We start from the raw sequence: 25,940 nt of genomic DNA, 5'->3' as shown, positions 1-25,940 counted from the left end.
AGGTAAGGAGGAAGAGAGGGAAGGATGCACATGCACATTATCCAGACCATTCTATCCCCATTTCCTACATGCTCCCTTGATCTATACTGCCACCACACACCTTCCTCAATCCTGTCACCCGCTTCATGCCCCTTCTGACTTGCAAAGCACCTCCCATGCACCCACAGTAGGAGTGGGTTCTAAAATCCTTTACTACTGGTTCGCACATGCACAGAAGCTTCCCAGGTGGGTGGGTAGAGACTCCCGCCACTGGCGTTACAGGTTCTAAAAACCAGTCCGAATTGGGAACAAACCACCATTGACCCAGATATATCTTAACCTACATTGCCTACCCATACCTATACCTGCAAGGCATCTCTGGCATACACCCACCACCTTACCCAATCTATATATTATATATAACTGAGCTCCTACAACTACTGTAATCCAGAAAAAACTTGGCTTTAAGAAGGGTAGACAGAAGATAGTCATGCCTCGGAGTCCTCGGAGAGGGGTGGCGTACAAATCTAATAAATAAATAAAATAAACAAATAAACAAATAAATAAATACATACATACATACATACATACATACACATACATAAATAAATAAATAAATAAATAAATAAATAAATAAATAAAAATATTCACTTTCTATCAAAATAATACATATTAATGGTGCCCAATATTTAAGTGAAACTGAATCACAGATTCATTGTTCTTGTGCAATATGTGCCAATGCTAATACTTAGCATCAGCAGATTGTCAATCTAACTCTACTAGATATGCATGTAATCTTACATTTAATTTTTATACACTCATGGATTAGTGTAGCTATTTAGAGATCTCAGAAATATACATAGGTTTTCTGAAGTGACTAGATTAACACTGAATAGCTAATAAGGCATATCTTCTTAGCTTAATATTCTTCTTTGTGTGACAAATAATTTTGTTTTAAATTTAGAGCTGCTGCACTAGACAAGCGTTACATAATTTAGAAATGTAAGCTGCTTTTTGGTTCACTCATCTATGGAGAATTTCTCCTGCTTTTCTAATGTATGAAGTTAAAATTGGTTACTTGGACTTGTCTTTCAGACTCAAGCATGAAACATACAATCTCTCAACCTCAATGTGTTAATATGATTGGTAAAATAACCCTAACAGAAAAGGGTTATACTGTATATCGATCTGGTCTGGAAAAATGCAGATGATGGCAGTAAAACCAGAGGGTGAAAAAATGAACTTTTTCCTCTCTTCTGTATCCAGCTTTGTATCATAAATCTAGTACAGGCTAGCTAGAGGATCTCCAACAATATTGGTCAGTGACCTACAGGGACATATCATTATGCCCTGCTAACCATGACTTGAAGACACATCAATGACTGGTTTAAGAGGACATAGGATCATGGTCAGTTTTTCGTCTCAGTCACAGCTGATCAGAGAGGAAACGGTTATCTTCTTTTCTGCCCATTGCCCTGGAAATTTCTTCAGCGCTAAAAAAAATGTAGCCAATAATACAAAGGCGGCTAATGTCTTCATTTCAATGGCTACTGGTTATTTAAAATCCAGAACACAATCCTAATGTTAGCAAGCAGATGACACGAGCAGATTTCACACGACGCGCCGGGCTACAATGCGACCAGTCGGACTAAAATGCGCTTTGCGAACCTACAAATTAACAAAAATCGATCGAGTTTTTTAAATGTTTTAATCTTTTTTTTAAATAGCACAGGATTTTTTCTTTTTTTCCCTAAAGCTCTAACGCTGCGTGCTCTTCTAACGGAGCCCCATAATTATTCTACCTTGGTAGCCTAAATTTAAAACTAGTCCCTTTCATCAAATAATAATAGAGCGAATAGCTCTACTTTAAAAGATAGAGTATACAGTATTACACTGTAATCTCGCGGGATTTTAGTTTTAGGAATTGACGCTGGGAGGGTGGAAGTCTTTTGTGTGCCGGATCTCCTTCCCACAGTTTATTTATGCTTTGAACAAAATCATTTGCAGTCAACGAGATCCAGACAAAGAACGCGCTTTTTAAAAATACGCAGCGTTTTTGCCACCTGCCTACTTAGAGCTGGGCTGCAAAAAATCAAATGACCGCGAAAAGGCAGCAAATAGATGCAGCAAACCCATTTTTACTGCCACGCCGTGGTCGTCTGGACTTAGGCAACTGGGCTTTGACCTGTGGCGAGGCATCACGTGAGGCCTGGGCGGAACTCCTCGTTTCTTACCGCTGTTGGCCCTTGAATGATCGAAGCAGGAAGCAAGAGCCGGGTGACTGCCTTGAAAGTAGCATCAGTGTACGAAAGGTAAAATCTGCCTTTCTGCTAAAGGCAAACGAAGAATTGCATTGACGAGTGGTGGTCTCTGCGGTTTAAGTTCTGTAAATTGTCAGCAACCAGAAGGGAAGGGAAGATTAAACAAGTAGAGACAATGCAGAGTCGATTGTGATATTATCCAAATACCAAAGCTTTTGGGTAGGCTAGTAATTAGTTGGTCCCGACCTTGTGCTTTCCAAATGTGCTGGAAAGATATATACCAGCACTGTCCAGAGAGTAAGCTGGCTAGATATTTTGTGCGCTGCACTCTAGTGGGTTATAAGGTTGAGGAAAGGTGGAATAAGTTCATCCTGAAGTCACTAAAGTAGTTTTCAACCCCTTGCTTCTTTCCAGATTAGGTGTCTAACCCTGAATTTATAGTCCATCATCTGACACATTAATGCTGATTAGATGGGGGGGGACCCCATACAATTACTATCAAATTCACATTAGATCATTCAATTAAAAAAACATGTTTTGAATTGCTTGACTTCAGAACTGAATCATCTACTAGGAATGCTTCTACTTATGATATCATTGCATGGATAGTGTAAACTAAAAACACCATAGCTATTTTCAGATATCATAACATAGTGTGGTTTCAAGTCTTGTTACAAACCCAAACCTCATTTCCTGAAAATTTATTTACAGAGCTATGTTGAGAGTAGTTATGAAAACTCAGAGTAAGACTTACAAGACTACTACTGTATTGTGTAAAAATCATGGTGCAGAAATACAGACATGGGTTTGTCAAAAACAGATCATGCCAGACTAATCGTATTGTATTCTTTGACAAAGTGATAAAATAGGTGGAGCAGAGGAATGCTATTGATGAGGTTTACTTGGACTTCAGTAAGACATTTGACAAAGTGGAGCATAACCTACCAGTAGATAAAGTAGAAAAATGTGGGATGGACAGCAATACCACCAGATGGATTCAAAACCTCACTCAACATGTAGTGCTCAATAGAACTGCATCTACATGGAGGGATGTATGCAGTGGATACCCCAAGGCTCTGTTTTAGGCACTGTATTCCTCAACATCTTCATCAATAAGATGAGCAAAGGAATACAGGGAACTGATCAAATTTGCAGATGACACCTAACTGGCAAAATAGCAACTCTCCAGAAGATAGGCTTAAGATACAGAAGGATTTTGACAGACTTGAACATTGAGCGCTATCAAACAAAATAAAATTCAATGGTGAAAATAGTAAGATTCTACATTTAAGCAGGAAAAACAAAATGCACATTGCTCAACAGTAGTAACTGAGAGGGATTTTGGAGTCCTGGTGGATAACATTTAAATATGAGGCAGCAGTGTGCAGCAGCTGCCAAAAAAGCCAACACAGTTCTAGGCTGCATTAACAGAGGGATAGAATCAAGATCACACAAAGTGTTAATACCACTTTATAATGCCTTAGTAAGGCCAAGGAATACTGCATTCAGTTTTGGTCGCCGCAATGCAAAAAGGATGTTGAGACTCTAGAAAAAAGTGCAGAAGAGAGCAACAAAAACGATTAGGGGACTGGAGGCTAAAACATATGAAGGATGGTTGCAGGAACTGGGTATGTCTAGTTTAATGAAAAGAAGGCCCAGTAGAGACATGATAGCAGTGTTCCAATATCTCAGGGGTTGCCGCAAAGAAGAGAGAATCAGCCTATTCTGCAAAGCACATGAGAACAAGAAGCAATGGGTGGAAACTAAACAAGGAGAGAAGTAATTTAGAACTAAGGAAAAAATTCCTGACAGAACAATTAATCAGTGGACAGCTTGCTTCCAGAAGTTGTGAATGTTCCAACACTGGAAGTCACTTTTTTCAATGCCATTGTAACTTTGAAAGGTCACTAAGGACTATCTGTATCTCAAAAAATAGCATTATAGTATTTATACTGCTTCACAGGGCTTTACAGCCCTCTCTAAGTGGTTTACAGAGAATAACATATTGCTCTCAACAATCTGGGTCCTCATTTGACCAACCTTGGAAGGATGGAAAGCTGAGTCAACCTTGAGCCTAGTGAGATTTGATCTGCCAAACTGCTGGCAGCCGGTGATCAGCAGAAGTAACTTGCAGTACTGCACTCTAACCACTGAACCACCAAGACTCTTCAAAAAGCACTTCAATTTACTGTTACAATTAAATAAGTCTGAAATAACCTTATTTATGAAGTAGCTTTATGAAGTCTGCCCTCATCCTCTTGGTCTTCCAAATGAGCCTGAATATCCGGCTCTGACAACTGGTTTGAGTTGCCAATTGGGGTATCACACCTGGGCAGTGGTGAATAGATTAGAAGATCCCACCTCTGCACCACTAATGCATTAGTCCCTTTTATCTAATTCTTGATGAATTTTAATGTTTTGATTCTTAATGTTGAATGTTTCTAGTGTCCTTATTGTTTTATATTATGCTTTTATATTGCTGTAAGCCACCCAAAGTTGTTGGACAATGAGATGGGTGCTGTATAAATTTAATAAATATATAAAATCTATGTTTAATTTTACCTAAAAGCTAATTGTAACCAATCAGAATAAAGGGGACTATCATACTGTAGTACTAGCATGAGGATTTTGTTAATATGATGTGTCATTTATTCCATGGTTTTCTCCTCCTAGTGCTGCTTGAAGGAAGGGAATCTGGAGAAGTCAAATCAAGCACTAAAAGCAGCATGGAGAACTGGCAAGGCATACCCTACTCTGTCAGCAGTAATACAACAGATCTGACCATTGGCTTTATTTCTTCAGCAGTTGCTGTTGTCTTATTTGGATCAAACTTTGTACCGGTGAAGAAGTTTGATACTGGGGATGGTAAAATGTTTATCTTAAAACAAAATTGCTGTTATTATGATGTGTGCAGGTAGTTGGCATTTCACTTAAAGAGTCCCTTTAAACAAGATTTCACTAGATAGGGTAAATAAAATATACTTCTAGGTAGACTGAAGCATTTCACTAACAGAGGCCCAAAGTTATTATAAAATACTATAAAATTGTATTTTAACATAACATAAAGGAAACTTTATGAAATGTATTTTTGTAAATATACAGCTCTTATTTTTTGTGTTTAATTTAAATATAATGAAATCAATTCTGATTTGTCATGACTTCCTCCACTAATTTTCCTTAATCTAATAATTTTTTTAGGGAAGAAATTGAAACAGTGATAATTGCCATTTCAACCAAAGTAGTTGATATTTCTTGCATATTGTTACCTAGTGCATAGGAACTAGATAAATGGTCTAGAACACAGATGTGAATCTCGATTGCATCACGGGCAGGATTGTGACATATTGCAATGTTTTTTGCCTTTGTGGATTGAGGGTGGGCATGGCCTGTGCATGACGTATCCGGCCCACAAGCCACCAGTTTGGCAGGCCTGGTCTAGAAGCTATTTTGTTTCTCTAGGTAAAGGAAAAAAATATCCTCTATTTCAAGCTTTTGTAAAAAGGATATTTGTTGAATATTGATTTTTCTATAATACAAGACTAAGTTGTGTGTTGTATTATTTATAAACAGATGCTTAGATCAGCCACTTTTATTTTGAATGAAAAATTATTATGGGTTCTTCACCTAAAAACGTGCTACTCACTTGACCCCCTAGACTCACTTTTCTCTTTCCTCAGCACCTGCTATTTATTCTCAAGGGTATGTTACTTATTATAGACTTTTGGAGATAAAGGATATGCTCAGCAATATCTAGGCAAGGAGCATATTTTACATCTTCAGAATACAAGAAGCCAACTTAATAAATTTTGAGTATTTAATATATAGTTTGTTCAGATGACCTCTTACTTCAGTGGTTTTACTTCACATTACATTACTTTCCTATATTTCTCACTGCTGCAGTTTCATTTGTAAACATTTCATGGGGTGCTGGAGTGGTAGTCATTGTCCAGAAAAGTCTTTGTCCTCATAGGATCCCTGCCCCGGAGATTGTTGGGTGTGAGTCTCTCTTCTTGAGGCTGGACTCACAGGTTCAGTTGTGCTTGTTGTTAACATACCTGCCTTCCAGCTGCATTTCAGTAGCCTTGCCTGCACTGCTAGAGGCAGTAGCTGGTTTGGCGGTAGAGTTTCCGAGGCTTATGGTACTGGGGAACTTCAATTTGCTGTCACTTGGCAGTCCCTTGACAACCATGGACCAGACCCAAGTAGTTCAGGGTCCGACTCATGGGGGGGGGGCACACACACTTGACTTGGGATTCCTCTCAGGCAGTGGAGAGATGATCTGGAATTAAGGGCTATAGATTCTTTTCCCTTGTCATGGTCAGATCATTTTCTGCTGAGGTTTGACTTTAGGACACTACTTCTCCACCGCAGGGAGGTGGAGCCGATTAAGTGGTTCCCCCAGATGCCTAATGGACTCTGAAGGGTTCTAGAAGGAGCTTGGGGTGATAGTCCACAAATCCCTAGTCCACAATCTGGCTGAACCCTGGTGGCTGCCTGGAATAGGGCACTGGACCAGATTGCACCTTTGCGACCTTTCCATGAAGATGGATCCAGGAAAGCTCCCTGGTTTACTGAGGAGCTCCAGGAGATGAAGCACCAGAATAGACTTCTAGAGCGATGCTGGAGTACTAGTAACTCTGAGTCTGACCGGAACACTTTTAAGAGCCTTTGTTAGGACTTATTTAGTGGCGATATGGGCAACAAAATGTTCACATTTTTTTACACTTATTGCATCTGCTGTTTCGCACCCAGCTGACCTATTTAGGGTGAATTGTTCCCTCAATGTAGGGGGAATGGAGGAGCCCCTGTGGGGTAGAGCTGAGGAGTTTGCACAGTTTCTATCAGATAAAGTCGCTCAGATTCGGACAGACCTGGACTCTGGGCAATTCTGACCAAGATGACAGGAGCAGGTCTTAGTCTTATTATATGGGAAGAATTTGAGCCTGTGACTCCTGAGGAAGTAGACAAGGCTGTGGGAGCGATGAGTTCCTCCACTTGTTTGTTGGACCCGTACCCTCCTGGCTAGTTTCAGCCAGTAGAGAGGTGACATGAGGCTGGCTTCAGGCTTTAGTTACCACATCCTTGAATGAGAATCCTTCCTGCAGCCATTAAAGGAGGCAGAGGTGAGACCCCTCCTCAAGACGTCTTCCCTGGATCCAATAGAATTAAAGAACCTTTGTCCAGTCTTCAACCTTCCCTTTCTGGGAAAAGTTGTAGAAAAAATAGTGGCACTTCAACTCCTATAGTCATTGAATGAAATGGGTTATCTGGACCCTTGTCAGTCTGGCTTTAGATCTGGCTGTAGCATGGAAACTGCTTTGGTCACGCTGATGGATGATCTCAAGGGGCGTGCACCAGTGTGCCTTCCGTCCCCTGTCCAATTGTCTCTCCTTATCTCATTTATCTTTTCTTCCTTTCAAATATGTTCACCTATACTTTTATATCTTTTCTTCTATTCTTTTCTTTATTTATATTATTACAAATCTATTCTCTTCAATGTGTATTATGTATTGGACAAAATAAATAAATAAAATAAATAAATAAATAAATAAGCCCAAGATAGGGATCATTCCTCTATCTTGGTGCTACTTGACATCTCAGCAGCTTTCGATACCATTGACCATGGTATCCTTCTGGGATGACTAACGGAGCTGGGGATGGTCATTCACAGTCGGTATTGGCAGGAGGAAAGTGGTCAACCCCTAGACCCCTTGTTTGCGGAGTACCTCAGGTCTCAGTCCTCTCTCCCCCTCCTATTCAATATCTACATGTAACCACTGGGTGAGGTCATTCGATGCCTTGGGGTGAAGTATCAGCAATATGCTGATGATACCCAGTTGTAGATCTCCACTCCACATCAGTTCAGTGAAGAAGTGGGTGTGCTGGTGCCTGGAAGCTGTGAGGGTGTCAACAAGCTCAGACCTAACCCAGAGTGGCTGTGAGTACTGCCTCCTAAAGACTGTATTGACTGTCCATCCTTGGATTGGGGGGGGGGGAATTGTACCCCTCAGAATGGGTCCGCAATTTGGGTGTCCTCCTAGGCCCACAGCTAAGATTAGACCAACATCTAACAGCTGTGGCTAGGGGGACCTTTGCACTGGTTCATCTGGTGCACCGATTGCAACTCTACTTGGATCAGGAGGTTCTCCTCAGTCACTCATGCCCTGATCACCTCACAGTTGGATTATTGCAACGCACTCTAAATGGGGCTACCCCTGAAGAGTGTTCGGAGACTACAATTGGTCCAGAATGCAGCCATGCAAGTGGTTGTTGTTGTTATTATTATTATTATTATTATTATTATTATTATTATTATTATTATTAATTAGATTTGTACGCCGCCCCTCTCCAAAGACTCAGAGCGGCTCACAACACAAAAGTTGTGGGTGCACCTAGGTAACACTCACATTACACCAATCCTCCGCAAGCTGCATTGGCTCCCTACTGGTCTCCAGGGTCAATTCAATTCGCTATTAACTTTAAAGCCCTACATGACTCAGGGCCAGGTTATCTTCAAGACCACCTTCTACTTCATAGTTCCCAGCAACCAGTAAGATCCCACAGAGTTGGTCTTCTCCAGGTCCCGTCAGCTAAACAGTGTTGGCTGGTGGACCCATGGGAAAGGGCCTTCTCTGTGGCTGCCCCAGCTCTCTGGAACCAACTACCCTCTGAGATCCAGACTTCTTCCACTCTATTGGCCTTCCAGAAAGCATTGAAGACCTGGCTTTCCCAGCAGGCTTGGGGCCATTGATCTCGCAATTTATAAGGTCCGGCCTGAATGATTTTTGCATGTGATTTTTTTAAACTGTTTTTTAATATTTTATGATGTTTTAAAATATATTTTCTAAATTCAATTGTAAGCCGTCCAGAGACCTTTGAGAGTTGGGCAGCATAGGAATACAATAAATTAAATTAAATTAAAATAAATGACATTGCTGACATTTAATCAATATTAACTACATTGGAAATTTATAATTGTTGTTCTCTTTTATTCTAGGAATGTTCTTCCAATGGATTCTTTGTGCTGCTATCTGGATTGTTTCTTTAATTGTTAACCTGATTCAGAACAGCCCTAGGTTTTGGCCTCTTGCTATGGTTGGGGGCTTTTTATGGGCTACAGGTAATATTGAAATTATTTATTTATTAGATTTGTATGCCACCCCTCTCCGCAGACTCCTTCTCTGTCAAATTTATTGGAGAAAGATCTATCATAAATTGCATGATTTATAAGAGTGCAGTAAAATATAAAAAAACCTAGACTTGACAACATATTAAGTTTTCATCTGAGTTATGACAAGATTTGTGAGACAGTGAATCAGATGCGTCATTAATGACACTCATATTTTTCCTCACTGAAAATTTGTGATTGCAATAGCAGCATTACAATTGGACTCCTAAGGCACTTGTTTTAAAAGGACAAGTAAAGATTCGCTGTTTCGTCTGGGCATTTGCAGGGTAATAAATGTTCTGAAATCTAAATGTTGTTAATATTTTATGGTCATGTTTTATGGGGTTTATTTTGTTTTTAACGATATTTATTAGAAATTGTTCTTAATTGTCTAACATGCCATTCTGAGCTTCTTCAGATAGAATAATGCAGTAATTATTATTATTATTATTATTATTATTATTATTATTATTATTAATTAGATTTGTATGCTGCCCCTCTCCGTAGACTCGGGGCGGCTCACAACAGTGATAAAAACAATACATGGTAACAAATCTAATAATTAAAATCTAAAATAACAGTTTTACATTAAAAAGTCTAAAAAGAAAAAAAGAAAAAAACCCCAATATATAAAATACATACGCACAGTCATATCATGCACAAAACTACATAGGCAAGGGGGGGGATGTTTCAGTTCCCCCAAGCCTGATGACAGAGGTGGGTTTTAAGGAGTTTACGAAAGGCAAGGAGGGTGGAGGCAGTCCTAATCTCTGGGGGGAGTTGATTCCAGAGGGTCGGAGCCACCACAGAGAAGGCTCTTCCCCTGGGTCCCTGGGTAATGACATTAATATAGTGAGTTAGAAAAGATTTTCATTAATTTTCCATTTTAGAAAATAACAGGTTACATTTTAAAGGTGTTTGTTTGATACAAACACTTAGATATGATAATATAATGGGGTCAGCCTAAAAACTCTCAGAGGGAACCTTTGATGGGTCCTGCCCACCAGGAACCTTTTCATCATGTAGTGAAGGTCTCTGGATATATATTAAAGTATGTGAGAACTGATTTATATAATTTTCTTCATTGTGAGAAATACACTCAAAAAAGTCAACAGGAGTCCGAATGAACAATAAATACTAATTGAACATTTATTAGAATCTTTTGCAAAAGGCTTGGAAAAGGCAAAAGGCCTAGACCAGTGATGACAAATCTTTTTGCCCTCAGGTGCCGAAAGTGTGTGCACATGTGCCATAATTCAGTGCCAGGGAAGGGCAGCCCCATCTCTGCAGAGGCCCTCTGAAGGCCAGAAACAGCCCATTTCCCGACTTCCGGTGGGCTTGGTAGACCAGTTTTTCACCCTCCCTTGGCTCCAGAGCTGTCCCAGGAACCTGAGGAGATCAAAAATGCCTCCCTATCTTGTTGATTTCCTCTTTCTCTGGGAACAGAGAACACAAAGAAAGCTGACATGCAAAAAATACATTTTGATTATACAAAATAATGTCATACAAAATGACTGTGCTTTTCCTCTTATATGTTTTACAAGAATAAAGTTCCATTTCTCACAACTATCTTCTCTTACATGTAGGATTGGAATGTATAATGTTTGTGAATTATGCTTGGTTTCATTGTAGTCAGTACAGTGCATAGTGGTGAACATGGTAAGAAATAAAGCTACTGTAATCTGCAAAATCCCTCATATCCCTTTTGCATTTGAATATGAGTTATGCATGCCTAATATTCATACAATTATCCATCAAGCCATAATATGCATTAAAAGTGGTAATGGTAATTATTGTAGGTCATTATAATTATGCAAATATATAGATGTTACTAATTCTGCCTAATCAATGAGTTTCATTCTTGTGTGCAGGTAATGTAGCAGTTGTTCCAATTGTTAAAACCATTGGGTTAGGCCTTGGCCTTTTAATCTGGGCTTCTTTTAACTTGCTAACTGGCTGGGCAAGTTCAAGGTAAACATGCTGCATTCTTAACATTTATTCTTGGAGCCAACCATATATTTGTACCATTTAATCAAAGATCAAAAATAAACTTCTTGGAGAAAGATTTTCTTCTTCACATCAGGGGTACCCAACCCCCAGTCTGTGGAGTGGCACCAGCCCATGGCATGCCAGCAACCAGACTGTGAAAACAAGCAAAGCTCCATCTGCTGTATGCAGGCAGCATGCAAAACCATGCTGCCTTCAGTCTGTAGAAAAGCCTTTCTCCATGGAATCAGTTCCTGGTTTCCAAAAGGTTGGGGGGCTGTTGATTTACATCATACCTGTTTGTAATGAATTGTACAAGAGGATTACATTCTCCTGCCCACAAGATTAGGTTTAGAAATATGTATTAGCTCATTTGTGACCTCTTTTGGAAGATCCTTTCTCCTCTCTTCCCACCACCCCCTTAGATAAGGTCACTATAACATAAAGTATTAGATAGGTGAGTCTTTGCACTGACAGAACTTAGCAGAGGCTTGACTTTTTAAATAGGGAACTTTTATTCTGGCATTTTCAGCACCACTCCAGTTCAGCTTAAATAGAACAGCGAACAGACTTCTGAAAGCTCCTTTTATAGTGTGGCTGTCAGACAGCCAACCAATCACAATGTTTTAACTTCCCGCTCGAAAGGCCCCTTGTACTTAGCCAATTAGGCTTCAGCATCAGCCTTCCTGGCTGGTCATAAGTCGAGCACTTTGCGTTTCTGGTGAGGTTGTAAGTCGAGGACTTAACATAAAGCATGTAGAAATGCTAATAAACATTAAGCATTTAAAAGCTGTCAGTCTGTTAGAGGCAATTATATGTTTGTATCTTAGAATAATTTTATTATTTTTCAAAATCTTCAAAATAGCATTAACCCTAAATAGTATGATATTTCAAGTGTTTAAAATATAATAGTTTAGATGTAGAAGTTGCCTGCTTGCCTGCCTGCTTGCCTACGTGCCTATCACATAACAAACACAGTGAAATCGTTAATTAGAGAAAAGCTATAACTGTAGCTTGACTATTCCTCCTACATGAAAATATACAACTAAATCTCTCCAGCAGGCAACCATCAAGGATGAGCAAAGTGTGCTCCTTTTAGAAGTTGCTAAATGACATGTTCAACATCAGAAAGAATTTATTAGTATATCTGCATGTAGCAGGAATAATCAAGCTGCAGTAATGGTGCACAGTGAGATTTAGAGTTCAACAGCATTCAAAGAGTCAATGTTGCAATCTCTGATCTAAATTTTTTAACATTTAAAGCTCTTCTACAATACAAACATATAATTGCCTCTAACAGTCTGCCATTTATTAAGGAGTGCTTAATGTGTATTAGCATTTCTACATGCTCTTATTTATGGTGAACCTATCCAATTTAATGGTGGGAAGATTGGGAGGGTAAGACATAATCTTCCGAAAGAGCTCTATAACTACTTCAAGTCATCACAGGAGCAAGCAAATCTGGAATGATTACATTCAAATATAACCAGATGATCTGAACAAGAGAATATAAATCCTCTTGCATAATTCATTACAAGCAGAAGTGTATGTATTCATATAAAATATGGTTTTACAAAAATATGTGTATATATTTGTGAAAGAGTTATTACTGATTATCTGTAACTGTATTCTATTTTTCTTATTCTTCCCCTATGCTAATTTCATTTTCACAGCTGAAAAGTCATTGTAAAACTTGGAGAAAATAATACATGTTTTTAATCTACCTTTCATAGATTTGGTTGGTTTGGAATTGACCCAGAAGAAGTTGGAAAACCAGTTCTGAATTACATCGGAGCAGCACTTTCAGTACTTAGGTTTTTGAAAACATTATCATTTACTTAATGGTTATATACTTTGATTTTAAAATATCTGTAAGTAATCATTCAAAGTCAGATGAATCAAAATGTTTCTATTTTATTCTTGTGACCTAAGCTACAAGCATGTTTTATTAGAAAGAATATTTCACTAGATTCCTGTATATATTCCAAGAAAATTAATATTGAATTGTTTTAAAAATACTAATGTTCAGAAAATGGGTAACTATGCTTTTGCTTAGGTAGTAAAGAAGAATATATCATAGCAAGTAAAGACAAAAATACCAGTTAGCTAAAACTATGCCTCTAATTACATGGATGACTATTGATGTTCTCTCTTTTCAGCTCCATCATATTTCTTTTTATAAAAAGTGAAGTTCAAAATTGTTCCCCATCTTCAGAAATAACTCCATTATTAAGAGAACAGGTATATTACTTTTTGTTACTGTTATAGTTTTCAAGGTGGTGGCTAAAAACTGTCAACTACTTTTTCCCTTAAAAAGTTTCAGCAGCAGTAAAGATTTAAAAGGATGTAAAAGTACCATAACACGACACTGGGGGTCGCCCCAGTAAATTTATGCCTTTGTTGTGCAACAAGCATTAATATGGAGTTTATCGCAACCATTTGCTGTCCAAAGCTTTATGATAAACCCTGTAAGGTACAAAGCTTCTTTTCCCTTGTAGGAATCTGTTTCAGACTGCTGATTTTCAATGAATAATGAAACAGGAATTTTTAAAAGTTAGATTACATGTTTATCAAAGGCTGAATAACTACTGTGTGCATGAAGTGAGAATATGCCGAACAGCTGGCGTAATCTTTGAAAGCATATGTTTATTCTGTTGGATATTTGACAAATGTCTACCTTGTCCTCTAAATTCTGCTAAATAAGCTTCAAGAATAAAGTGATTCTTTCCATAACTAAAAGAAAAAGATGTGGAAAGCATACAGCATTGAAAAGTTTCATAAATTAGTATTATATTAATTATATTAAAATAAATATGATCATTAGTATCACAACTTTTTTATCCAAAATTTATATTCTTTTTCTTGTTTTATACTTACAACAATTATATGATATAACTTGTTGTGGCTCAGTCTGGTTAAGTGGAAAAGAAAGAAATGAGAAAGTACACATTTACATTTTTGAATCCCTTGCGCAGTTTCTTCAGAAAAACAGGTTTTGAAGGGATCTTGCAGGTGGTTCTAGCCTAACCCCTGCTCTATTATATCATAGTTTGTACATTTCTCTCCCCCCTCCCCCCCCCCCCCCCCGGTTTAAGAGACTGGCCCGACCCATCTGACAAAATAAGATAAAACCGGCCTACCTGAGTCCTTCGGGGTTGGGCAGAATAGAAGTTGAATTAAATAAATAAATACATGCATACATTCATATATACATACATAAATACATACATACATACCGCACAGGGTTCTTGGTTCCACTCAAGCATGCAATACTTATGAGACAAACCCCACAGTTTGTAGCCAAACCTATTTTAAAGCAATTTTCAAAGCAATCGGTGGGGAATCGGAGATTTTAGATCATGTGCAAACAAACATTTATATACATTGCAACATCTACAGAATTATTCAGCTAGTAGATGGCAGCGTTCAGTTTGCATCTATGGTTATAATCTATGGCAAGGGTTCCCAAACCTTTTACACAGGGGGGCAATTCACTGTCCCTCGGTCTGTTGGAGGGCCAGATTATTAAAAAAAACTATGAACAAATCCCTATGCACACTGCACATACCTTATTTTAAAGAAAAAAACAAAATGGGAACAAAGTCTGAAATTCATATATGTTTATGTTTTGTTTTTAATTTTCTTTTGTTAACATCTGATTGGCTATACAAGGTTTTCTTGGCTTATAGAAAAATGTATAAAGAAAGAAGAAAGCACTTTGACATAATGGTTAATAAGTTAGAAATATAATTGGTGTTGTACTTTTTGAAAGAACATTAAGGAGGGAATTTAATTAAAAGAAAATGAATGTAACTGGATGACAAAATTAGAAAAAAAAACTTTTGCAACTTTTTTGATGATTGATATTAGTTACTAACAAAATACCACATTTTATTCATGGAAAATTAGATGGTACACTGTGTTGTTTGAATGTATGTTAAGAGAAAAAAAATTACTCCCCCCCCAAGACAGTCCTTCGTTCCTCTGTCCCTCCATTCATTTTCTTCTTCCTTCCTTCTTTCCTTCCTTCCCTCCTTCATCCTTCTCCACTTTTCTTTCCCTCTCTCTCTTTCCCTTTTCTTTCTTTCTCTCTCTCTTTTCCCTCTCTCTCTCACAAAAACTTCTGTGCCGCGCCATGCGCCTTGGGGGGTGGGGGGTGGGAGAGGCTCCGCTGCGAACACCAAATTATCAATCTGTATTTAAAGTACGCTTAACATTTAACAAAGCCAATGTCTAAAAAATATGAGAGAATTCTTGAAAAATGAGAGGATTCCAAATAAGAAGGTGGTTTTTTATGAGGGTGGGTTTTTTGTATCCTCACAAAATATCCTCTGAGAAAGCTTTTTCAATTTAACACATAGCTGAGACCCATGTAATGTGATCACTTATTGTTTCAACGAACAATTCCAATATTAAAAAGTTTAAGCAGGCAGGATGAATGAACGTGAGAGGGTGCATATCTATCTATCTCTCTCTCTGCTGAAAAAATGAGGCCCCGCAAGTCAACTTGCGGGAAAGGTGGAGAGAGGGCGAGGCGACCGCTCTGGTGTAGGCACAAGTCTACTCCCGCCGCTTTTTCCCCAGGGCGCCACTTCTGCGCGCAAGTGGCGAGGCCATCTAACTGCTGCCTCTTGTTTCCTGGGGGGGGTTTTTGCTTTCTGTTTCTTCCCAGCAGCGGGAAAAATAACGGCAGGAGTGGGCGGGGCGTGGTCCCAGGACACAGCTGGAGAAGCCAGGCGGGGCTCAGAGCCCATAGGGGTTTCTCAGCTGTCGGACGGGAGAAACAGCGCTAGCTCTACCGCGTTGGGTTTGAAAAACCTGCGCGGAGTTTGGTTTTTTCCTGCGCGGCTGCGTGACCACACAGGCTAGAGGGAACAGTGGCCAGGAGCACAGGATGCGTCCGCATCCTGTGCTCCTGTCACTCACCTGCGAGCTGGATAAATGGCTTCAGCAGGCCGCATGCGGGTCTCGGGCCGTAGTTTGGGGACAGCTGATCTGTGGTTTCCTTTGAAGGGACCTTGAAGGTTTTATTGTCCAACCCCCTGCTCAATAAATTCCGGATAACAGATTTGGAAAGGACCTTGGAGGTCTTCTAGTCCAACCCCCTGCTCAATTTATTCAGAATAACAGAGTTTAAAGGGATTAATATTAGAGAGCAGGTTGACATTTGTACATCTCTCTCCATCTCTGTGTCTCCCTTCCTGTCCCCCCTGCTTTAAGAGACTGGCCCGACCCATCGGCCAAAATACAATAAGACTGGCCTACCTCGCAAGGTTCAGGGTTCCACCCAAGCAAGGGTGGCAAACCCCATGGTTTGCAGCCAAACCTGGTTCCTTTATTTTCTGAGGAGACTCCTGTGGCAGTGGATGAGCAGCCAATCAAAATGTGCCTGATGAGTCTTCATGCAAAGCATCTGCTTGTCTTTTCACCAGCCAATCAAAATGTGCCTCCTATGGTTTTCACTAGGGAATCCTATGTTTTTGACCAGTTTTTACCTGTCACAGGTGTGATATCTATATAATTTAGGAATATCATAAGGGCTGTATTTATTTTGAACACTGTATCAAAATTTCAAAGCAATCATTGAAGTACTTTTCAGGATTAGCCCTCCTTAATAAAGATATATTTACATTTTTATTAATATAGATAAATGTTGAAAAATACTATGTGGGCCAGTATCATCCAGAGATTGGGATCATGATCTCTATAGATTTGTAAGACATAAAGTTGTTGCACTATATTGGTTTTATTAGTCTTATTAGGAGAAGTGGACAAAATTGAGAACAGCCAATTCTGTGTTCTCAACATCTAAACATTTGCTGCAAGGATACCAATCTGTACCTGCCATATAGTATGTTTTCATTTGATTCCCAGGCATAATAGGAACTCTTAACACCATATTTACAAGAGGTATGGCAGTCAGTACTACAGCCCCAGAAATGGAAACGATTGATAATGCATTTTAATTGTATTTATAGTATATAAGTATAGTTGGGCTGTGGATATCAGGGAACAGTATCAGGAAAGGAACAAGAACTACTGAATGGTTGTGTTTAGGGATGCATAGTATTTCTTAGACTTATATACCTTTTCATAGTGATTTACAACTTCTAAGCAGTTTGCAGAATCAGAACATTTTCCCCAATAATTTGCTTCCACATTTTATCAACCTTGAAAAATTGGAAGGCTGAATCAACCCTGAGCTGGTCAGAATTGAACACCTGGCAGTGAGCAGAATTGGCCTGCAATACTGCATTCTAACCACTGCACCCCCACAGCTCTTACCTTACATTTGTATAAGGTTGGCGAATATATATTAATAGATTTTACCTCCGAACTATTTTGAGAACAAGTGGGGCAGTTCTTTCTTACATTAATTTATAATAAATGTCTTTTTTTACAAAAAGCATATTAACAGGTTAATTCAATTCATATCGTCTCATATTTCATTTAGAAAGCTATACATTGATTTGCAAATGGAAATTAAGTTAGAAAATAATGTATAATTTGCCTAATTATAAATGGTGATATAAATTCAAGAAGCAGGAGAATTTGCTGATCTGGATTTTCAAAATAAAATAGTTTTCATTGTACCACAATTCACGTAGGCAGAGTTCTGTCTTCAAGTGTAGATTAAATCCAAGTTTAACTGCATTCAAAAGCTTTTGGAAATCTTAAAAAAAATGTTTTGATTTTCATCAACAGTCTATCAACACTTCTGAATACAGAGTTGAAAACAGGAGTGATGTATCTTGGGTGGACAACCTTTCTCCATTAGGAAAAAGAATGGTGTAAGTTCAGGGTATCTTCCTCTCCTACCTTATTCCCTCTCTTGTTTTCTGTGATAGCTGTTAGAAAAAAGAGTTGGTAAGCTAAACATTTGGTTGCAATCAAGAACTTTTGCTGTTTCCTCATAAATAATAATTTCTAAAAATCAGTATCTTTTCTCCAGCAGTGTTGTTTTCATGTGCAATTAACATTGTGACTAAATCAATGTAAAATATTTCTGTCTTTTTTTCCTACAAGAGGCTGCTTTTTGTCTATGATAGCTGGGATATTCTACGGCTCTAGTTTCGTACCTGTGTTTTACATCAAGGACCATGGCAGAAGAAATGGGTCTATGTATACAGGAGCCAGTCAATTTGGTAAAAACAGATGGCTTCTTCTGAACTGTGGCCGTTTATGATATACAAATGGAAGGGAGGGAAATTGTTTACCCATTTCCTTTTACATGCCTCATGCTACTTGCCCCAGAGGTAGATTTCAGGTATCTTTTAGCAAAGATTTTGTCCTAAAATCAATTGCTTGCTTTAGAAAAATAAATATATATATAATTTGGCTTATAATGTATTGTGTTACATTTAAAACTTTTTTTATTAATAGCTTTAAAAGTATGGGCATTTGGAGGATTTGCCTCCCAAATATCACATTAGTAAGAATTTATTGATAAATACAGATTAAAAAAATATGCTGATTTAAATAAAATATTATATAATATTATGCGTTTATTATACTAATTCTGATAACATTAAAACAGAGCGAGAGATTGCCCTTGCTATTTACTAAAGCTAAGCAACTCCAAATAACTAGACACTAGAAAATGAGACCATGAAAAAAATATAATTTATAAGTAAAAGCCACCTGCAAATTGTACACATTACATTAAAAAAAATCCCATTGTGGGGAAATTAAACTCTTTGTTGTAGATTCTGCATTAAATATATATTTTATAACCCTGAATATAATAAAGTATGGCTAGTGAAAGTAAGAATATTGAAGGCCACATGTATAGTGTTCTCTTTAATCTCTTTATGTGTGCTTGCGTTGCTTGATCTCAGTGTATTGCTGCCCATTCCATTGTATTTTCTCTCCTCTAAAACCTTGTCATTCTAGCAGGAAGAGAGAAAAATCCACCATCTTATGCAAAATAGACAGTAGACTTTTTTTCTATAGTGAAAATCACATGCTCTCAGAAACAGTAGTGTTTGCAAGTACTACTCATCCTCAGCAAAAGAAACAAACATTCTTGTGCAGCAATTTTAAGATATAATTTTAAGAATAAAATAATTTCAGTGTATGAATGCATTGTCTTAAAATAATTATTCAATATTTTTTTAAAAAAAACGTTTTAAAAAGTTAAAGAAAAAGTTAGAAAATGGGCCTGTTGGGGAGTACCTATTTTTCTATAATGTTTCTATTGTTTAATGGTCTTTGGCATCTATTTGCTGCTGAGTTGTGGGGGTTTTTGCTTCACAGTTTTCTGAAAAGGTTGTAATAATAGGAATAGGACATTATTTTTACTCAGAGAGCACTGGTACTATAAGTCCTGTGGCCCAGGGTACTCCCATCTTTTATGGATCTTCTATTTACATGGCTTATTTTTGATAGATGAAAATGTTGATTAATTAGAATAAAAATCTCCCAATTAATAAATTGTGAATGATTGCAACGTAATCTTGCCTAAGTAATAAAATCAATGAATAACATTGGTGAACTTCTTGAACATATGTTTTAAATATATATTTATATATTGCATATCTTTTGATATTTATTTCAGATTTAGATTATGTATTTGCCCACTTCAGTGGCATCTTCCTTACAAGTACTGTCTACTTTCTGCTTTACTGTGCAGCAATGAAAAATAACCCTAAGGTTTATCCTGCAGCCATAATACCAGGTATAATTTTCAAACAACAGCGAGGACTTTATTCAGATTTATAACCTATTTGGAATATGTATCTTGTCAATAAGTACCTTTTAATAATGCCTGCTATCCTGGGCATGATTTTAGTGCCTTTTGAGATCAAATATCAAGATTATTAATTGAATATTAACTTAATGTAGTATGCTTCTTCAACATTCATAAAGAAAAAAACACAAAGTAAGTAGAAAAATAAATCCCTTAAACTCAGTCTGCTGGTGCTAGAGCTTCAGAAATATTGATACTTTGCATGTTCTAATGTCAAATATTAGAAACATTAGAGAAAACAAACAACCCTTTTATTGATTGTATTGATTAGAAGACTAATACAAATCCATTTTAAGGAACAGAACTACATCATTCACATAAATACATGAAAGCCACAATTCTGTACTATATTTTACATATGGTCTTAAGAGTCAACATGAACTGCTTCTTTATCTTTAGAATTGTTCCCTAGTCTTATGTAGCATTTTTAGCCTAAATTCTGGGTATATAAGTAACATATTTCTGCAGCTAGCATTGATCTGGTAGAGGATATTTGAGTGCACAGAGAAAGCTTATGATTTGCAGAAATATCTTCTTCTCACCTATAAATAAGGAAAAGAAATTAAGGAAATCCCAAAGATATTGGAAGAGTCATGACTCTGTGTGTCCTTGAAGGAGCATGGCATGCTGGCAAAAATATTCAGATCTCCAGGATGTAATACCATAGTAATCATTTTTCTTACCTCTTGTCAGGATTTATTTCTGGCGCATTATGGGCAATAGCCAATTGCTGCTGGTTTATAGCAAACCACTATCTCAGCGCTGTTGTGAGCTTCCCAATAATTACTGCTGTAAGTATCAGAGAAATTCTTGGTTAATAAATGAGAGAGGAGCACATGCTTAAGCATCTCTTTTATGGGAGTCTCATGCTGCTTTCAGGAACTCTTCCTATGCAATGTATTGTATGCTATGTTATTCTTTGGGAGAACATTACTTGATCTCAACTTTTAAATTAACTTTTATCTGACTCTGCTTATGTAAATGGCTCTGCTTATGCTAAGCAGTTGCCTCCAATCTATGAATTAATCAAAAAAGCTCCAAATAGGGGGAATAGGGCAGATATTTTCTCTTTTTTATTTTCATTTCTTCTATCTGACACCACTAAAGCAGACATAAGTATGCGAGCATCCTGGATTGTTTCTATCTAGGTAGGAGCAGCGCAGTGCCTCAGCATTTAAGACATTGGGCTTGTTGGCTAGAAGGTTCGAGACCTCAAGGCCATGTAGCAGGATGAGTGCCTTGTGATGGGGTGAGCTACCATCCTTCCCCAACTCCTGCAACTTGGCAGTTCAGTTCAAAAGCAGGCAAATGCAAGTAGATAAATAGGTACTACTGCAGTGGAAAGGTAATAAGTGTTCCATGACAACATGCAGGCCACATGGTTACAGAAATGTCTTTGAGCAGCACTGGCTCAATGGAAATAGAGATGAACACCACTCTCTAAAGTTGACAATGGCTAGCGGAGTAAAATCTACAAGGATTCCTTTACCCTTTTTCAAAAACTCTAGAATAGGATCAAGGAAGCCTCTAAGGGAGGGTTACCAAGCCTAAGATGTCAAAAACCTAGAAAGTGCTAACCACAGTCTGTCAAAGCTGAAAGTGTCAGATTTCATCATGTATCATTTCTATCTGTAGAGTACTACTGAAGTGCTCCTTCAATTATGAGGCCCAGCAGATAATTTTAGAAGGGATTTGTTTTCAAAGCCATTATAGAGATGGAAAATCAAACATTCCCAGCCCTCCCTTGACCCCACAAGGATTAACATTCACAACTCATGCACTTGACAGATTCTGTGTAACAATTACCGTATATACTCGAGTATAAGCCGAGTTTTTTAGCCCCAAAAATGGGCTGAAAAACACAGCCTCGGCTTATACTCGGGTCATTGACAAAGTCACCACACGAGGGCGCCATTGCTTGAGCCAGAGCGAGGAGGCACCAGCTTTTGTCTCCTCTCGCACGCCGTAGTTCCTCTCCCTAGCTCAAGCAAAGAAGGCAGCCATTTGCAATGGTGAGTCGGATTAAAAAGGCCCCCTGCTGTCAGATTCTCCTCCCCCTCCTTTGAAAGGATTTAAACTGTTTAAAAAATGGTATTTTGTGGTAGTTGCTGTCCTTGCTTGGATAGGATCTAATACTGTAATGTGTTATGAGGCAGAGATAGACAGGAATTCTTTTTCTATCTGTCTATCTTTCTATCTATCTATTTTTCTATCTATCTATTTTTCTATCTATCTATCTATCTATCTGTATCTATTTCTTTCTATCTATCTATCTATCTATCTATTTTTCTATCTGTCTGTCTGTCTGTCTATCTATCTTTCTATCTATATCTATCTATCTATCTATCTATTTCTATCTATCTATCTATCTATCTATCTATCTATTTGGTTTTCTATGCTGATAACCTCACAGCAGCTAATGCTGAAGCTCTTCTTTGGATACACTTATTTGTTTGTTTGTTTGTTTGTTTGTTTGTTTATTTATTTAATTGGATTTGTATGCAATCCCTCTCCAAGGACTCAGGGTGGCTCACAGCATATATAAAAACAGAACAATAATGTAAATCCAATTAATGATGAGAAGGAATCCAGTTTTGAAGGATTTTAACTCTTAGGTTTTAGCTTCCTGATCGAGCTACTTTTTTTACTTTTTAATTTATTGTTAATATTGTTAATTTGTTTACCCTCTTTTAAATTTACAGAGCTAGTTTACTGGTTTTCTTTAAAATAAATATTCTAAAACATGTCTCAATTAATGTAATTTTATTGTTTTCCATTTTTATAAGTTACCAGTAGCCACTGCATTTTCTAACCTCGGCTTATACTCGGGTCAATACGTTTTCCCAGTTTTTGTGGCAAAATTTGGTGCCTCGGCTTATACTCGGGTCGGCTTATACTCGAGTATATACGGTATGATCAGGATTTTTTTATTTTTTTTCTCCCACCTCTTCTCCAACAATATGACAACATGAAAGAAAGTAATGAGAATGTCCATCACTCCCCACACATATACAAGTAATTTTAAAACTTGGTGGTAGTACCACAAGTGGGTTCCTCCCAGTTCAGACCGGTTTGCCTGAACCAGTAGCATCCTTCTGGTAATGTCACAATGATGTCACAGAACTGGATTGATCGGTGCCAGTCCATGGAGGCTGCCATCTTTGGGGGGGGGGGGGGCATTTTTTCTGGGTTTTTCTTTTCTTTTCTGTGCATGCGCAGAAGCTGAGTTTTCAGCACTGTACATATGGCACAGGAAGAAGCGAACCAGCAGCAAGGTAAGTTGGAATCCACCCCTGGGTAATACCCATTCTACCAATACATAAAATAACAGTGACAATAAAAGTAGTCAGGAAAAGAGATACCGACTGTTGAAGAATGGATTTTAATAGAATAAAGCAGAGATGGTGAAATTAACAGCTTTGATTAGAGACAGTGAAGTGGACAGCTTTATAAGCGATTGGAAGCCATTTGGGGATTTTCCACATGTTCATCTGTTCTAACGTAGTGTTAGTGCAGCTGCTGAAATATATAGATTAAATAACTGAACCAGCTAATCTCAGTTATAAAACATTAAATATTTAGTTAATATAATGTAGTGGTGGAATACAAATTTCTTTACTACCAGTTCTGTGGGTATGGCTTGTTGGGCTTGTTGTGGCAAAATCTCCCTTCCCACCATATTCTGGGGCCAGCCACAGGTGGTATTCGCCAAATCTACGAACTCAAAATTTCTGCTGCCGGTTCTCCAGAACCTGTCAGAACCTGATGGATTTCACCCCAATATAATGCTAACTTTGAAGAAGGCTGTTATTCAGAAAGGGAGGAAACTGCAGTTCTATCTTTCCTCTTTCATGTTGCCCATTTCATTTTCTTTATTTCCCTGAGCATTTCTCTTTTCTCTCCATTCCATTTAGTAACACACGCCCCTTCTTAGTTGATACACAATGTCTGCCCAGCCCTAACATAATACAACTAGTTTAAAATACAAGATATACTCAAGAGCAATAATAAAATTTTAAATCATTATGATCCAAATTCATTTTTACAAAAAAATGGTACTTTCTTCTGCTTTATCTTATTTTCTTTGTACTTATCTACAACCATTTATCAAATGATTTTATTAGAAGCATAATGAATCAAATATTTTTTCATAGATTAAAAATATAACAAAAGCAGGAATAAATGTTATATTCATAGATATTGTTCATCAAATTTTATTTCTAGGGTCCTGGTTTTATAGCTGCAGTGTGGGGAGTGCTGGTTTTTAAAGAAATAAAGGTATGAAGAACAAATGAAAACAATTTTGTCTTGCACACAGTATCTTCATTTTTTCCTATGACTTTTAGTGTATTTTTAATAAATGGAGACAGCAAATTAGATAATTGGGTTGCATGTCTGCCTGTTTCTTCCATTTTGTCTAGAATGTGAATACAGATAGTCCTCAACTTACAACCACAATTGAGCCCAAAATTTATGTTGATAAGTGAGACATTTGTTATTTTGAGCATGACCGATGGGGAAAATTACGCTCATGTCTGAAAAATAATTGGCTTAAGAGGCTTACGTTTAATCTCATTTCAATGTAAATGAAATTCATTAAAATTTAATTTGCCGTATTTCCACCAATTACTTTTAGAAATGCAGCTTCTAAATGTTATCCTAAAATGTGTATGCCATTTTTTAAAAGTAGACAATAATAATCTTATAAAATGTATTCTAGCGCGTGTACATCTGTACCAGTAATATGTTAATTTTCAAATGTGCTAATACTGTTTTTTATTTCTACAAAATAATGTTATTTCTCTTCTTGCCCCCCCCCCCCCCTTTTCCATCCCATAATGCCTATGCAGGGACTGAAAAACTATCTGCTGCTCTTAATAGCATTCTGCATTATTTTGGCTGGATCCCTCACTACAGCTTTTTCTAAAGTATGAAGAAACATATTTTGATCCAGCAGGTGGCACCACTACATGTAAGATTGCTTCTGATCTTTGGAGGCATCACTTACGTCTTTGTTCTCACCATAAGAACAGAAATTTAATTAGGAATATTTAATGAAGAATATTGATTGTGGTCTGTCTTCATTGTTTAAAATAAGAAATCCATTTTAAAAAAAGAAGTTTAAACTAGGACAGTTAACGATATCAAAGATTTTTCAGAATATTTAATGCTGTAAATATTTTTTTATCTTCTGGTGGGAATCGAAAGAAACATTAAAAAAATAAAAGAAATAAAATATACTTACTATCTGTTTGTCCTACGTTTTCTTTTCCCTTAGTTTCTTTCAGTACACAGATTTACATTTTACTGGTCCTGAATTATTTGAGAGTTTCATTTTCCTACAGTCTGAGAGTAGATCAATGAATTTCTAACTAGGTGTTCTACATTGAGACTCCAAATCAAGTGTCTTCCTGAAGTTAAACAGGCCTATGCAATATCATGCGAACTCTTGTTTATAGCATTATGAATTTTTTATATAAGAGATGTAGACTATGTGGATTAAATAAAGAACATCATAGTTGTAGGCCATGTATAGTTGTGCGGAGAAATTACCATGGCCCTTTAGCTGAAATATTTGATTGAAGTGTAGGAGGATTGTGGTTAGTTCTACAAGTACAGATCCAAAGGAAAAGAACACAGGACAAAGTTGCATAGAAATAATGGGATGTAATGTGATTTATAATAAAGCAGCTCCATGGTCTGCCAGGAGACTCCGCACCCCCATTTATGTAAAATAGGACTAAAACTCTAGCTTTCCTCATGCTGATGTAAGCAGATCTTGATGCAGGATCAAAAG

General features: G+C 37.6%; 1 protein-coding gene across 1 annotated transcript; it reads left to right on the top strand.

Moving 5' to 3' along the window:
• Positions 1-1,871: 1,871 nt before the first annotated feature.
• On the top strand, positions 1,872-25,388 carry TMEM144 (transmembrane protein 144). The gene is made up of 12 exons (XM_070757295.1): positions 1,872-2,291; positions 4,914-5,105; positions 9,238-9,360; positions 11,280-11,379; positions 13,128-13,208; positions 13,554-13,635; positions 18,100-18,185; positions 18,421-18,539; positions 19,952-20,071; positions 20,837-20,934; positions 24,368-24,421; positions 24,994-25,388. The coding sequence occupies exons 2-12, from the start codon at positions 4,967-4,969 to the stop codon at positions 25,075-25,077; spliced, it is 1,086 nt and encodes a 361-aa protein (XP_070613396.1). The 5' UTR covers positions 1,872-2,291; positions 4,914-4,966; the 3' UTR covers positions 25,078-25,388.
• Positions 25,389-25,940: the final 552 nt, after the last annotated feature.

This window comes from Erythrolamprus reginae, chromosome 7 (assembly GCF_031021105.1).
Source record: "Erythrolamprus reginae isolate rEryReg1 chromosome 7, rEryReg1.hap1, whole genome shotgun sequence".
Taxonomy (NCBI): domain Eukaryota; kingdom Metazoa; phylum Chordata; class Lepidosauria; order Squamata; family Dipsadidae; genus Erythrolamprus; species Erythrolamprus reginae.
Note: the sequence above shows the minus strand (reverse complement) of the source record. Positions and strands in the feature narration are given on the sequence as shown.